At 28.7% G+C, this 16,788-nt stretch overlaps 1 protein-coding gene and 1 long non-coding RNA gene across 4 annotated transcripts; one reads left to right on the forward strand and one right to left on the reverse strand.

Moving 5' to 3' along the window:
* Positions 1-598: 598 nt before the first annotated feature.
* On the forward strand, positions 599-16,730 carry LOC123264123 (tubulin-specific chaperone cofactor E-like protein). Of its 3 annotated transcripts, XM_044727234.1 has the most exons (7): positions 599-1,001; positions 1,061-1,095; positions 12,777-13,853; positions 14,173-14,342; positions 14,437-14,545; positions 14,612-14,716; positions 14,991-16,730. In XM_044727234.1, exons 3-7 carry the CDS (start codon positions 12,789-12,791, stop codon positions 15,141-15,143), a joined length of 1,602 nt encoding a protein of 533 aa, XP_044583169.1. In that variant the 5' UTR covers positions 599-1,001; positions 1,061-1,095; positions 12,777-12,788; the 3' UTR covers positions 15,144-16,730. The 3 variants fall into 3 exon arrangements, with proteins under 3 accessions (XP_044583169.1, XP_044583168.1, XP_044583170.1); XM_044727233.1 differs by lacking the exon at positions 1,061-1,095; XM_044727235.1 differs by lacking the exons at positions 599-1,001; positions 1,061-1,095 and adding an exon at positions 1,233-1,471.
* On the reverse strand, positions 9,953-12,187 carry LOC123264126. The gene is made up of 3 exons (XR_006509276.1): positions 11,754-12,187; positions 11,550-11,638; positions 9,953-10,893 (listed from the first exon to the last, which is right to left on the reverse strand). It is a non-coding gene; the product is annotated as an uncharacterized LOC123264126 (long non-coding RNA).
* Positions 16,731-16,788: the final 58 nt, after the last annotated feature.

A 16,788-nucleotide genomic window follows, 5' to 3' on the forward strand; every position in this document is an offset into this window, starting at 1 on the left:
TTTGTTTTACATCCAGCTTTCTCGCTTTAATTTATATTAACCTGTTTTAGTTTTAATATTAAAAACTTTCACATCCTGAATTAATCACGATTAAATTTATCCTTTCTCAACAATTATTACAACTATTTAATCCACCTCTAAATTATCATTTTTTCACTGCATCACTCATAATTTAATATTAAAATAAATAATACTTCTTTTATTTTCTTGAAACAAATTGCGTCATAAAATAAACGATCAAAAATAATTAAATTATATATAATACAAGTAAATCTTACACATTTCCGTAATATTTAATCCAGCGTTACATCATTATTAATGGTCTCTATTAATCTCGGTAAATTATTTCCTCATTTTTTATTTACTCCTTTTTGTTTTTTTTTTTTTTTTTCAATGTTATCTTCATCTTTATGATCTTTTTTCAGTCATTTATCATCGCATTTTATGTTTTATTTCTTCATGTATATATATATTTTTTTTATTTTTAAGAAACAACAGTCGGTAAAGATGGAACTGATAGAATTGTACGTCATCTACCAGCTATACCACCTCCATTTTCTCTCTATCAATGTGAATGTTTCTTTATACTCGTAATAAAACCATCAGTTCAACTCAGCTGTTTCTGTTTACTAAACAAAGCGTCAGTTGAACGGTGGACGGCAAACTAAACGCTTTATTTTGTTCGTAACTCCGTTTTATTTATAATTATATTACAACATTAAACTGTTATTCATTTTTTAAAAAGCTAAACTACTTTTTTTTAAACTCTAACCTATTAAGTGTTCGTTTTTTTATCAAGAAGTAATAAAAACAGCGAATGTCAACTTGTGACGTTTAATAGACAAATAAATACATCTATTGCGCGGTTTTATTTTCAATTAGCAAATACAAAGAAATTAATAATAAAATATATAATTATTTTTAACAACAAGTATCAAGTATACGAATGTGTCCTGTGGATTTTGAATAACCCCGAGGAATTTTTAAAAACGTAACAAACAGTGAGTATTTTCTACCTCAATTTTATAATATATTATGTTTTTTATATTCTTTTTTTTAGGTGAAGTGGACTTTTAAAATTCTTGATCCGTCAAGGTAATTGAAACAAATGTATAAAAATATTAGAGAGGTTTTTGTAATAGAAGAGAAGGTTTGTCTGTCTTGTTCTGTGAAGTAAGAATCGATTCTCGAATATCGTCGAAACTCTGGCTCGATAGAGGGTAGTTCTTTGTTTGCTGTCATCAAAAGTAATCATGATGAAAATAATAATGCGTATTTTTTATTATTGTAACAGCATAAATCCAGCGTGATGATTTTTCTGGTGGTTGTGTTGTTGCAATTGTCATGGTACTGAGTTGAAATGTGTTTTTTATCATCTATATAATTATTATTATTATAAATATCTGACCGCGTTAAATCGTAGTTTTGCACGAGTGATTACCAACACAAGTTCAGTGAAAAATATTGTTATGTAAGTTTATTTATTCTGGTGATGATTATGATGATTGGATTATAATTTATTATCATTACGGTGAATATTATATCGGGTTATTATATGGGATATTGCATTACGGCATTGAGCGTTGATAAACGTGAGATCTTAACCCCGGGTATTGAAATTAAATCTAGCCTTTCTATTTGTATAATTATTTAATGACAACATTAGCATTTTGTTTGGATTGATCTTTTGATATAAAAGTTATGATAATTACATGATGAATTAATCCTCTGATTGTATTTCTTTGAAATAAACGCGGAATAAACGAGCATAAGACGTAACGCGATTTTCAAATTAATCTTATAATTAAAATAAAAGATATTATTTTTAAATTACTCTTTTAATTAAAGGAAAGTGTAGATATTTATTTATCTTTAAATATTTTTAATAGACAGGAAATATTTCTTTAATCACTTAGGTAAAAATAAAAACCAATATTGTTTTTATTTATTTATAATTACAATAAAACATTTACGTTTATAGAAAACATAATTTTGTTGAAAAAACAGTCAGTATTTTTTAATTAACAGAAAATGTTTATATTTTCATGATCAATATTATTAAAAGACAGTATTTACACTCTTCTAACCGATAACGGATCTTTTGATTAAACATAAATTATGATAATTTTCAAATGAATCGTCAATGAAAGGACAATATTTTGACTTTAAATTTGTTCAGTGTTTAAAAAAGAATATGAATTCTTATTAATTTAATCTTTTCAATAGAAAAATTTCACAATGTTTTTTTTAAGCTTTAAAATGATGGATTTTAAATTCTTTATTAATAATCAGAATTTTCATCAAAGCTAAATGTTAATATTTTTAATATTATTTCTTTAGAAAAAATTAGTAGTTTTATTGTACAAAGCAATTTATTATTTTATTATTAATTGAAGCATTTTAAAAGGTTGATTCTCAAGTGCAAATTGTTAAGACTAAACAAATTTACAAAGATCATAAAGAAATAAAAACAGCGAAATTTTTTTAATTTATTAATAACAGAGCTATTAACACGAATTAATTTGCTATATTTATTCCGTCACGCATTTTGAAAATTTATTATTTGTAAAGAGAGATTTGTTGTCAGTAGAGCAGCAGTTGTACTTGTTTGTTGTAATAATAAAATGAAAGTAATGAATTACGCCATTTATTCCTTTCTACTTCGCGTCAAATAGTTTCGATAAATAAATAATTATTTTAATTTTTTATTAGGCAATGCTTCGCGGTTTATTGTTCATAAATTTATACTAAAAAGCAATTGTTCTTAAACGTAAATTATAAAATTATCATTGTTATTATCTTAATATTGTTTTGCAGGTTGTTGGAAAGTGAGGGTATTTTAAATGAAAAATGTAATGCATAAATACTGGGCGGGCTTACTCAACGAGGACTTTAATAATTATTGAGGATACGAATTAATATAAATTTATACGATTTATGATATATACGATGCATCAAGGATCAGTCGGCGTGACGGAGGACTACCAAGGCCAATGGAGCATTGGCTTTCTTATAACAACACCCGTATCATATCTATTATATTATATCTATCGTTTCATTTTATTCTCGTGTGTGATACACATTTATTTCGAAAGCGCGCACTTAAATTACTATTGCTCGCTACGGTTATTTAGATGCAAGCACATATGAAAGCGAGAGTCAATAACAATATAAGAACGAATAAACAAAAAAAAGAGGCCATTGTTCTGTTTATATATTTGTACTATAGACTATTGCAAATTTTTTTTTTTATTTGTAAGCAAAAAAGTTTCATTGATCTTTATCAATTGCAAATTTGAAATATTTCTTCATAAACTAAACATAATAATTAAGAAGTTGAAAGTAAAAAATGATAAATTTGTGATATTTTTGTACAACAAAATCCTAGAATATTATTTTTCGAAAATTTTAATATCTAATTTTGGAACTTGTGTTTTTTATAGAAAATCATTTTTTAATTAAAAAATATTTTGATTAAAATGAAATTGAATTAATAACAAAATTTTTTATGAAAATTTCAAAAAATTATTTTCTAAATTCAGTGGTAAATTTGTATTTTAAATTAGTAAGTTTCATCAAAATAAATTTTTTCATATATTTTTTGATACATAAAATTATACTTTTAAAAATAATTCTAAGATATTATTTTCAAAAAATTTTCTTACATTTTTTAACTTTTGTATTTCATAGAAAAAATTTTTTGGATTTGACTTTGTTTTCAACCAAAGAAATATTTCAATTAAAATAAAGTTGTTAAAAAAAAAAAAAAAAAAAAAAATTCGTAAAAACTTGAAAAAAAATTTTTTTCAAAATTGACACTAAATTTCAAAATAATATCAAAAATTGAATAGAAGATAAATTGTAAATTACATATCCGGGTACGAGTAGTCTCTTTTTAATCTTAACTTTGAGATATTCCTCGACGTCTTTGTGCACTATCTCTACAAATATACATATACGGTTTTACCACATACATATGATCTATTACTTCAACACACCGCAATTCAGAAGGTGTATGTGCATGTTGATTCCTCAGGTTCATCCGGAATAAAATGAGCAAAAGATAGAGAGGTAGCGGTAGAATTAAGTATCGGTGTGTAATATAAATTGATATGAACAAAGGAACATACATACATAAAATAATACATATATATATAATAAGTAATGTGAAGAGAGAAAGATAATCTATAGCCTTGGAAATGAGTAACTCGAATGTTTGTCCGCGACCGATGGCAATATTGTGCGCAGTAAACTCTTATTCCGTATGAACATACATCACACGTTTTTAGCCGTACAATTCAATTTTTTGTCTTACTTATTATTTTTTTTGTTATCGATAATCATTAAAAAAAAAAAAAAAAAAACTACAAAGACTCGTTAAATATAAATTCATTGCTCTTTGATCATTAAGCTATTCGGAAGATTGTAATAATCATGAAGATTTAATTGGAAAACTCAAAATTTTACCCATTAAGCATTCACTAAAAAATTTGAAAAATTCAAATATGAACGTCTTAAAATAATCATAATAATTAAAAATTCAATAATTACATTCATAATTAATTGTTAAAATTAAAGAAATTTTATCTTATTTTTTATTAAAAAAAAAATTTGTTTTCCAATTAATAAGAATTTAAAAAATTGCATAATTAAATGTAATATAACAATTTTTGCAATAAATAGTTGATAGATTTTCAAACAAATGTTTGTCATTGCAAGGATGAAATTTAAATTAAATTTTTAAACCTAAAATTTATAAAAAACATTTGAATTTCGCTTTAATGCTTTTTTGTAAAAATATTTGATTAAAATCTAGAAGATATTTACAATTTTTTAACTTAAATTTTTCATGATAAACATGTTTTAAACTTTTTTTTTTCTTTTTAAATTTTTAATATTTTTAAATAAAATAATTACTTTTATCCCAAAATTCACGGGTAAAGCTCTAATATTTTGTATAATTAAAGAAATCAGATCAATTCATCGAGTCGTTTGAGCTTAATCATAATAACATCCTTGCATCTGAACTTTGAGCCAATTGCCATCCACGTAAACTACTTTCAATTGAATTTTTTCTATAATTATCTTTAATATACACTTCAGTGATAAAAAGTTTATGAAGTAATTTTTTTTTATTACCTAAAGCTTTTTTCACGGTACTATTGCAACACAATACTAATAGAAATGATTTAAACAAAGCGTGGAAAAACGCATAAAGTACAAAAGTTATTTGGCAACTAGGTCACTAAATAACTTGCGGTGTACTCTAAATAGTGTAACACGCATATTAGATTTTATGAAGAGTAAAATGTAAATAGGTCACTGTCTCCAGTTCTATTAAGACCTCGCGAGCGACCTTGATGCTTTTAGTTATTTATACAGTTAAGTTACAGTATATATATAATATTATTTTAGTAATTCGTAAAATGTAGGTCGCTTCAATACTTTAAAATGAAATTAGGATAAAAATGACTTTACAAAGTGGATATTAAATAATGGGTAATTAATTCAGTTTAAATTATTACATCAAGCCTTTGGTGTTCGGTTGAGATCTCACTCGGGTGTAGTAGGGCACATTGCTAGCACAAGAGTGATTGGACCAGTTGAATTGGAGTTGCACTGGCTAACGTTGGCTCTACTCGGGTATCTCGACCTTTGGGATCTAAGATCTAAACTAGCAATAGCATGCAAGCAACCGTGCAACCAACGAGTAGTTGCAATTAGACTTGAAGGCTTCTCTATTCCATCCTATCTATCCGTCAAGACTTGACTTAACTTGTTGTGTTTAGTTGTGCTGGCGTTGATGATGTATGAGAGCGCAAACTCGCATCAGAAGCAGAATAGAAGCTCCCTGATATTCAAGTGACCTAGTCATGAGGATGAGGATTTTATTTTCGTATTTCGTAATGGAATTTTTTTATTGTTATAATAATAATAATAATAATAATAATAATAATAATAATAATAATAATAATAATAATGATAGTAATAATTATGATTATTGTTGTTGTCACATTTATTTTCATTTAGATACAAAATTACTTTTGGTTATTTTTACACAGAGTTTATTAATTAACAAAAACTTTGAACACTAGGGGGTAATTAAATTATGGGTAAATTTGATACTTTGACGCAATGTTTTGTAGAGATATAAATAACTGACCGAATATTGGCTGAAACGTAGTTATGTTGAGGATATTAATGTTGTTTATTATCCAATTGGCTATTAATAAAGTAGAGTTAGTAGTTACTTTGTTTACTGTCATTATTTTTTAGTCAAACCGAAACATTAATTAGAGCAACTAAAGTAATCATCGAAATAAAAAATTTTACAAAATATCGAAGAAAAACTGCTAATTCCTACTCAAAAAATTAACTTGGTTCGAGTAAAAACATTTTGAACCAAGATAATTTTTTTTTTACTCTAAAAGAAAAATTTTAGTAAATCAAGAAAAATTTTTAAGTTTAAGAACTTTTATGCTCGAGTAAACTTTTCGAAATGAATTTTTAACTTCCCGCTAAGAAAAATTGAAAATTTTTTTTTCTTGAGTCAAGTTAATTTTTTTTGTCAGTTTAAGAATTAAGATTACAAAACTATGTTAGGTAAGTTTAGTTTTAGTTTATGATTTCAAAAAGTTTATTAAAGAAATTTAAAAAATCAAAAAATTTATCGATAATGGTGAGGTAGAGAAAAAAAATACACATTCAGTTTCATAAAAGAAGAAAACAGGTTCATTAATAGCAAAGAAGACAATAATACTATAGTTCTGATAAAATAGTACTATGCAGTATGTGGAAATAAAAACAATATGACCGTGACTTCACAGCTGATCTGGTTTTAACGTTAATATTGATATTTATTCCATTAGTTATAAAATAATTACAGTCTTTGAAGTATATTTTTATTAATTATATACTATTATTAACAAATTTTATAACTGTACAGTTGAAAAAAAAAAAAACATAAAAGCGAATTACTGTAACGTAAAAATAAAAGTCGAAAAGTCGTACTATAGTTCGTTAGTCGGCTTCGGATCGATGTGTGTAAGATATCCTTTGAAATACTTAATAAAACAATCGAATTTTTTTTTCGTTAGCTGCAAATTTGTACTACTAATATTCTTATTAAAAATCATCAATCAATTTTTCTTAATATATTGTCACTAATTACATCATTTTCAAAACTAGTGACATGTATTTGTTGCTATTAATGTTTTCATCCTGTTGTTTTCGGCGGTTAGTGGCGTTGCAAACACATGAAAAAAGCAGTCAATTTAAAATGTAAATTTTATCAATGATTGAAGAAATTACTACATTCTTTCTATTGGCTAGGTGCACGATGGTGCTGCCCTCATTTTTCATGCTTTTCCCATGTTAAATCAAACGGAGTAATTTAGTTTCAGTGGCCGCCATTAGCGTTAAATCATGCTCTTCCCATAAGATTTACACGTAAAAGTGGTAGTCAGCGCCAGCCCTCCCCACCATATACTTCGCACCCTGCCAATAAAAAATTTCGATAAATCATGTAAAGTAATCATATTTCTTCGGTGTTTTAATTTTATTAGACATGTTACGACGTGAAAAATCGATAATATTATTTATCTACTAAACCAAATAAAAAGTCTCAGTTTCATTGAGCAAATAAAAAGTTTTGAGAAAACGAGAGAAAAAAGTGGAGTGAGTTTGAATACTCTGTAAAAAAAACCACAATAATGATATGAGAAATAGAGACAAAAAGAAAAAAATAATGATAGAATTTAATTATCAGTTGTGTAGAGAAACAGGAGAAAGAGAAATGTCGGTTGCATGACAGCTAATTGCATAAGTGGGCATCGATAAATCTCCCTATGGCAGCGTGGAAAATTGCTGATATCCGTTTTATATTTCAAAGCTCGATAAAAATGAATAAACAGATAAACAAATAATTAAATAGATACAATAGTGATAGAAATAGAGAAGCGTATAACAAAAAATGTTGAGTCGAAAAATCGACCAGAAAAAACTAAAGTTTTGTCAATTGAGAAGAGAAGTAATATAAAGGATATAGGTTGTAGGTTTAGATTCAACATTACATTATATGCCCACACAACAGATCCAGGACTCGTATTTTATTCACATGAGCTTTACATTCGTCGGACACAAATTCACACATGCAAGAAATTAAAGGTCCAATCAACTGTAACATGACGCACCTGTCGCCAATTTGCCAATACAAATGTTAATAGCTATAATTGACCGTTCCAATAATTCGATATACTTGCTACATGTCATCTGTTTTTTTATTATGCCACCCATAAAGTTTATTTTCGTTTTCAAGGGCCTTCTTTTTAATGAATTTATTTTTAATTTTTTAGACCCCGTGACAGTGAATTTATTTATATGTAATTAAATTGAAAAAACAAACCTTGAAATATCATGTTAGTGATTTTAAAATAAATTATTTTTAGATAAATTTTTTTCTTATTATAAAGTATCTTAAGTAATAATCGAGAAAAATTTTAATTTACATTGTTTCTCGACACAAAAAAAGAAAATGAAAAAACAGTTTTTTTTTGTAACAAAATTAAAAAATATTCATCTTTCGTATAAAAAATAAATTCAGTAGTTTTATAAAAAGCTGACAATGATTACGTATTTAAATTATCTTGATTTGGTTGAATGACTCATTGAAAATGAATTAAAAGTAAAGTTATTCAACAGTATAGCTAAAAACTTCTGAACGATGCTGTATTATTGCAAAAAAAAAACTAAATATTTTTAGAAAAAAAAAATGAAACTCATTGTATCGATTACATAATTGTAATTTTTGTTTTAAGAATAAAATTACAACTTATAATGACGTATTGAAATTTAAGAGTCAGTTATGAAGTCTAGTTACTTTTTTTTAGAAAATTGTTCAATAATAATAATAATAAAGTTTTCTAAGATGTTCTCACATTAATTACAAAAGATAAACTTTGTCGATTAGTCTAAAAATGGTATCGTATATTATTTAGTAAAAGTTTACAGCATACAATAAAAAGATTTATGTAGGAACATTTTCGTTATTATTTGTAAATATTACTTGAAAACCTCGACTCTTTATGACGAAGTATACTTTCGCGTCACCCGATGCATTAAATGGCGCACAGCATGAACAAGAAGTCGCTGTCACGAATCTAATGTGCCTATAACTTGGATAGGAGCAATGTACGCCGGAGTTCTCTTTACTTAAAACTACAGAGCACAGGCTTCCCTCTATAGATACAAGTACCTAGTCATGCACACATAAAACTAGGCAGTACAGGTTTATATTACTACATTGCATTAGCTTCTCTGCCATCCTATTCACCAATATATTCAGCTCCACAACTACTGCGCTCTGAATGCACATCGATATCTGCATCTACTATACAACTACAGCGGTACTACTATTGCGGTTTTATACTACAAAGTATGACTATAAAAAACTACTACTATTACTACTAAGGCCATAGTGTTGTATACATTATATTATTATATTATAATTTATAATAGTGTACTACAGTAGTAAAGCAAAAGCAAAATGCCTGGAGAAAGTTAATTTCGCGTGGTATGGCCGTTGAACTGATTGCCCGACGTTACGTACAGACAGTTAAGTGTACGTGCATGTCGAGAGGTGCAAGTTGCTAACTACCTTCACAATATTCTCTGTACAATGTACGTGTGTGTACTACAAATACTATCGAAGCAAAAAAAACCCTAGTTACTTTTTATCGATCGATAAAACAATGACCAGATTGTTAAAGCCAAGCGTAAGATTGAGCCAATTGTTTCGCTGTTTTTCCTTAAAATTTATATTATTATTTTATGATAAACTATAAGAAGCAATAATTTATTATTTTTGTCATTAAATTACGTTTCTATTGTAATATTTAGAAAATTATTGAACGTTATTCATTTTTTTATTTCAAAGTTTCATTAGAAGGTTCGGAAAATTCAATAACGTCTCAATGGTTATATTGAAATACAAATCTTACAATAATAACTTTCAGTTTACAAAAGCACGGAAAAAATCTGTAGAAAATAAGTAAACAATAATACTGTAATTTTGATGAAGTGGCGCTACTAGCGCTTTACAGCATATAGAAATAAAATGGAACCAATATGGCTGCGGCTTCACAGCTGATCCGGTTCAAACTTTATTGTTTTAATTGTAAATGATTTAAAATAATTTAATAATTGACATTACAATAAAAAAATTAAAATGATTCATTGAGCTCTCAAAAAAATATCATAATATTATAGAATTCAATTGAAGCCCGAAGAAATAAAATAGTTTTTTTTTCATGATAACCTTAAATCACACACCATACTTTCGTTGTGACGAGCAATTCTTAATGAAATGTACAAACTAAAGCTCGTAGTAATATTTTAAACTTTCTTTAAATTAACAGTCATTTGGAGTAAAGTATCTGATAGTTTTAGATGTATATAATGTCACTATAGTAATAGAAATTTAAAAATTACGCTAACTCAAGTCATCCCTGATTAAGAAATCTAATTTGAAATGATTTGAAATAATTTAAAAGCATCTGATTTGAATACTATATAGATATACAATTAACATAAAGGTAATCATTTCAAATTATTTTTCGGAATCAGGGATAATCAGGGTAATACTCATCACTAAAAGGCAAATTATTGAGTAACCTTTTATGAAATTAAAAATACTCTAACAAAGACATAAAAAAGAACTCGGCGTCAGCTGAATTAATAATAAAGTCTAAACACTTTTATATAAATTAACAACTGGTAGTTGTTTGATTTCGTCAAAGGAAACGCCTCGTCTGGCATTCAACGACCTGGGAAATTTCAGCGATGCTTTCCCCGACTGCATAATTTTATCATGAAAACTTCTTTTAATCCTCTTATCTGAAATAAACCAGACCACCGTTGAAAAATAAAGACAAAGAATAAATATAAAAAAAAAAATGTTACGTCTAAAGGAATTAAAGACACGTAAATAATAGGCAGCTTGCCAAACAGCGGAGATACAAGTTTTGCTGGCGCAGCTAAACTAATCTGACGTAACTTGTGGATGTTTAAAAACGTACGTCGAACTCGTATTTTATTTTGAAATTAAGTAATTTAACCACATGTTATATTGTCTATTTCTGGTTTCTGGTTAGGTGTTGTGCTACTCAACGAAGCGATGGATCGCGCACTTGAGTCTTGACTCCACTTCAAAGATACAATATTAAATAGTGGGTTAATGAATAACACAAGACGCAAAACGTCAGATGTAATGCTTGTAATGAGAACAAAGAGATGTTAAAATATGTGTATATTTATATTTTTAATTAAATATAAAAAACATGAGGAATTTTAAAATCGATACGTAACCTTGAGGATACGCAAAAGGATCGTGACCTCCCGACCACATTGTTTACAATCCTACACCGGGTACCCACGATTTATTCCCACCCTCAATTTACTCTACAATAACGGCGAACTAACATTTTGCTTTAAAACTACGTTTTAATTTTTTTCCTTTTTTTTATTTATTATTAATAATAAATTAATCTTACTTTGTTAAATTAATCCAAGCGTGTCTGAGTCATCTTTCTATTATGTTAGAGAAGTAATAAATTGTGACTTTTAACGGCAATCATTTAACCTAAAATAGCCAATAATTAATTAGTACAATAAATAAAAACAAATTTTAATAACAGCATAAAAAAAAAGATACTTATCAATCATTAATCATAAGTGATAAACGGTTATGAAATTACATGTATTGAGCATGGCTGAATGACAAAGTTCGTTTATTTGAAACCAGAACTAACCGGTTGGGATTTTCCTAGGCTGACGATGTGCAATTTTCAGTGTATGTGTTACATTATAGGTTAGGATGTGTTGGAGTTTTATTATACCGCGTGGGCGCAAGAGTCAACTGAGATCACTCACACGTGCTACACTAGCAAGAATAACATAGAAATATTGAATATATTCTTTACATGTGAGAGTGAGGATACCTTTGTATCATATATAATATTGTACACTGCATGTTCTGTTCATCCGTGTTATATGTGTTGAAATGGATAGAATAGCTGTGGAATAATGAGTGTGTAGTTGTTGAATAGTCTGTGGATGTAGTATGGAGTATTTTAGCACAGCTAGATCAGTGTACGTTGAGAATAAGCTCGAGGGAATTGCAGTACCGGTTTCTAACTGAAAAAAAAAGACAATGCTCCGACCTTAGCCAATATGGTCAGACAAGATTCTGTATCTCTTTCATCTCGTTCTTTCTTTATACTTAATGTCTCCAATGTTGTTGCCCTCGACTTTTTGCCATTTTGTTTTGTTTTATTTACTGTTCCTGATACTTTTAACAATTTATCCTTCAATTTTTAGACAAGGGCATTTCCTTTGTTTATAATTGATTTCTTCACTTTGAAATTTTTTTAGATTAAGCCTGCTTTGAAAATTTTTTTTCTTTTTTCTTTGTTTTCAAATACTTGGATAAAATTTAATTGGATATTTCTCAAATAAATATAAAAATTTATTAATAAAATTATTTTGTAAAGAAAGAAAGTTTTTACTTTGTCAATAGTTTCTTCATATGAATCAAGAGCCACCATTTTTTAATCAGGTGTCCGCCATCTTGTCAATAGTTGAAATTTCTCTATAATTTTTGCAACAACTGTTTTATTTACCTAATTAATCAATAGCTTTTAATAAAAATTTGATATAATATGTATTTAAATGTAATTTTTATAAAAATATTTTAATGAAATAATTTTTTTATTTTTCAGAATGCTCTAAAGATGCCATCGCTCCTAGAGGCTCTGGAGTTGAAGTATGGGAGCACGGCTGGAGATTGCTCTGAATGTAGCTTAACAGATGAAGAAACCGAATTATCAGGATCACCAAAAAATGCAGCACTTTCTGTCAGTATATTTATTCCAAAAAAATCACCACGTCACACAGTTCCAGCCTTACTAGTGTTACAAGATTGTGACATTGAGTGTGCTGGTAATGATGCCGAAAAATTACGTAACAAATGTAAAAATGTCGAAGAGTTGGATTTGGCACAAAACAAATTATCACAGTGGGATGAAGTTTTTGGTATTCTAGAGCACATGCCAAAAATAAAATTTGTTAATTTAAGTTTTAATAGCTTAGCCGAGGCATTGGAAGTTAAGCATGCCAGATATGAATCATTGCGTAATCTTGTGCTCAATGGCACGCGAATTTCATGGGCAACTGTTCAGGATCTAGTTAGACTGCTGCTTAATTTGGAAGAATTACATTTGTCGCTTAATGAATTTAAGACTGTTGACTTGGATCACCGTAAGCCTGAGAATATTAATAAATCTCTGAAGAAATTACACTTTACAGGTAATCCAGTTGAAAGTTGGTCGGAAATCTGTAAACTCGGTTACTCATTTTCGAACCTTGAGAGCCTTGTTCTTGCCGAGTGTCCCATTAGATCTCTTGCGCTTGCCGAAGAAAATCGCAATTACGATGAGAGAAGTTCTCCGTGTCAAGCGATTCCGACTTTTGTCGAGCAGTCTAAGGAAGAAGATGAAAACGAAAACGTCCCTTCAGAATTCATGATGGTCCAAGAAACAGAGCCTCAAGAAAATGGCGAGGTGAGGGTGAAAACCATGCCTGAAAAAATATTTGGAAAAGAAAACTGCACTGCCTACAACAGAAGCGAGAGTGAGTGCGAAAGTGGTAACAAAATTCCATCCTCGCATGATCCATTTAGAATGTTAAGATTTCTTAACGTCAACGGCACATTATTGTCAACTTGGGATGACGTTGAGAGACTTGCGCGGTTTCCTGCCCTCAAATCTCTGAGGATGCAAGGCTGTCCACTCTTTGAGGTAATCATATTATCTAGGTCTATCAAGCTAGCATGGACTCGTCCATCAGGCATTGACTTATTATTCAAGCAACAAAATTTATTTATGGTGCTAAATTTGTTGCTTTTTTGTTGTTAATTAGTTTCTCTATTTAGAATATTGTTGCTTGTTTAGATTCCGAGAAATCAATAATAATGACCGTCTGAGATGGGCTCTGCCACTGCTAGCTTGATATGCCTATATTATCTTAATGTCCGAAAAATTGAGATGTCAATAATGAGAATATAATCTAAGTGAAGTCAATTAGTTGATAAATTAATTATTTAATTTTTATTTACAGAGTCCTCGAGAGTACACCGAGCACGAGAGACGGCAGCTTCTGATAGCAAAACTTCCAAACGTAGAAACGCTCAATGGCGGCGGGGTTATATCTTCGCAGGAACGCGAGGACGCTGAGCGAGCATTTATTCGGTACTACATGGACAAACCGGAAGCGGATAGGCCTGAAAGGTTTTTATCAATTGTCATTACTAAAGACGGAGGCCATGGCGGCGTTTCATGACTCGTAATTAATGGGTGTTTTTTTTAATTGAATCGTTTCAAGGTACGCTGAGCTTGTTGGTATTCATGGAAAATTAGATCCGTTGGTCAGTGTTGACCTCACGCCAGAAAAACGTGTCAAAGTAAAGTTTACCTATGGCGATCTCGTTGAGGTAAATTATTTGATTTATTTGGGATAATTAACTTTACAAGAAATCTAATTATGTTAAATGTTTCAGGTGCGGTGTGTAGATGTCTATAGAACTGTTTTTGAGCTAAAAACAAAACTAGAGTCGATGGTTAAAATTCCTGCCAATAGAATGAGACTTTTTTACGTTGACCAGGTAAAATGTATTCTGTATTAATAATTATAAAGCTTAATTTTTCACAATGTTTTATTTTGGTAATGAAAAGAAAATTGAGCTTGAAGCAAAATCCTCACAATCTGACTGCTGATGGTTTAAGTAATTAAAAATCTATAAATGTGTAAAAAGCTAGAATATTTATGGTTTAATTAACGTTATTACTTGTTTATTTTTGGATGTTTTTATTGACCAAAGTAATCAATCAGAATTTTAATTTAAAAACTGATAATTAATGATATAATTTAATTACTAGGTTATGAAAACTCAGTACGGTCCAGAGGAAATGCTGTACCCCAATAAACAGCTGTACCGATACAACATTAGAAATGGAGATGAAATAATCATAGACAGCAAGCTGAACCGCTTTGTGTCTTCATCTTCAAGCACATCCTCCATACGGTCTTAAGATGAATAAAAAAAATAAACCAACAGCTGGATAAACTCAACTAAAATGTTCTGTCGTAATGAACATTATTTTTATCAACTGCTGCGATTGCGATCGTACTTGCTGTGAAAAGCATAGCCGTTATTCTCTCTAGTGGATGTTTCGGAGCTCGACAATGATATAACCAGATGATGATAATGACGATTATGACGGTGGTGATAGCGATAATAAAAAATGTCAAAGCCAATAGTTTAGGACTGTAGAAATTTTTAAGTGTTACGTTGGCTACCGTATTTGTTACTCTGATATCGTTGCTCGTTTATTAATGAAAATCGCATCAGCCCTATATAAATATAAATACTATATATATAACATAATAATAATATAATAACTGATACAAATTAAAGTTTCACTCGTGTACGAAACAAAAGATTTTGTTGAACCTGTTCTCGAGTTTAGAATCATTATTACATTAATATTTAATATAATAGTATAATAACATGATAGTATTCTAATTCTCGACTGTCAATATATTATCATATTGATTAATCAAAGTATATAAAACTATTTTTGTATAATAACGATAAAAGCCATCCCACTAGACGTTATCACTCTAATTATAATCGAGAATTGGCTATCATTTCATAAACTCGAGAGAGCTGAAGAAAAAAAAATAATAATTTGTCTATCAATGTGTTAACGTTTCTTTTTAACTGTGGAATTGCAACCAGTTTATACCAATACATATTTGTAATTATAATCTGTTGCGTGTCCACGTGATTCCACTGGCTGTGACAAGTTTATTTAGTCAAATTGATTATAATAATCGCCGCCGCCAACAACGAATGTAATAACGTTTCATTATTGTTATTATTTTATATTTTTATTTTATTTAGAATCGATCAGTGTCGTAGGTCGTCTGGATATTACACATATAAAAAGAAGTATGTTAAACCGTTGTGTTCATTTAATTAAATCGCTTTCACGTGTTCCACCACCAGGTACTGCCAACAAATTAATAACCACAGAAAATTAATATTAAAATAAAAATGAATAAAACATATTAATAAAACAAAAAAGCTATCACGATTCAAACAAAGAAAGCGGTTTTATGTTTTAATAAAATCTATGAAGACAATAGACTTTTATTGTAAATACCAACGTATACAATCACTACTTTTTGTGCCTGTCTCATTATTATTCAGACGCACCGCAACACTGCCCTGTAAATATAGTCGTCAGCCAATTTTATTTCTTTTTTCAACTGAGCACAATGCAACAAAAGTAAACAGAGATGTTTTTTTTTTTTTTTTTTTTTTTTTAACTCGGAAGCAATCATACTCAAAATTTAAAATTTAATTGTTTATTAATCTTTTATGGAGTACTTGATGGATTATCTATGTAGATAATATGATTATTAAATAGAAAGTAAAAGAAGACAAATATGGTGGTTTGAAGAAATAAAAGACGGGAAGCCTTGCTTCCACGTCTAGTGTTACAAAATTATTGGATGAATTAAACCGTTTTTTTTTTGTGCTGGCGCAAATATGTACGTACTAACAAATTAATAATTTGTAAGAATAAATATATAACCTTATACAATAATAATTATAATTATTATCAGTCTCATTATTTATTATAAATCACTAGTTTTTATGTAAATTTA

This window comes from Cotesia glomerata, linkage group LG4, assembly GCF_020080835.1.
Source record: "Cotesia glomerata isolate CgM1 linkage group LG4, MPM_Cglom_v2.3, whole genome shotgun sequence".
Classification (NCBI taxonomy): Eukaryota; Metazoa; Arthropoda; class Insecta; order Hymenoptera; family Braconidae; genus Cotesia; species Cotesia glomerata.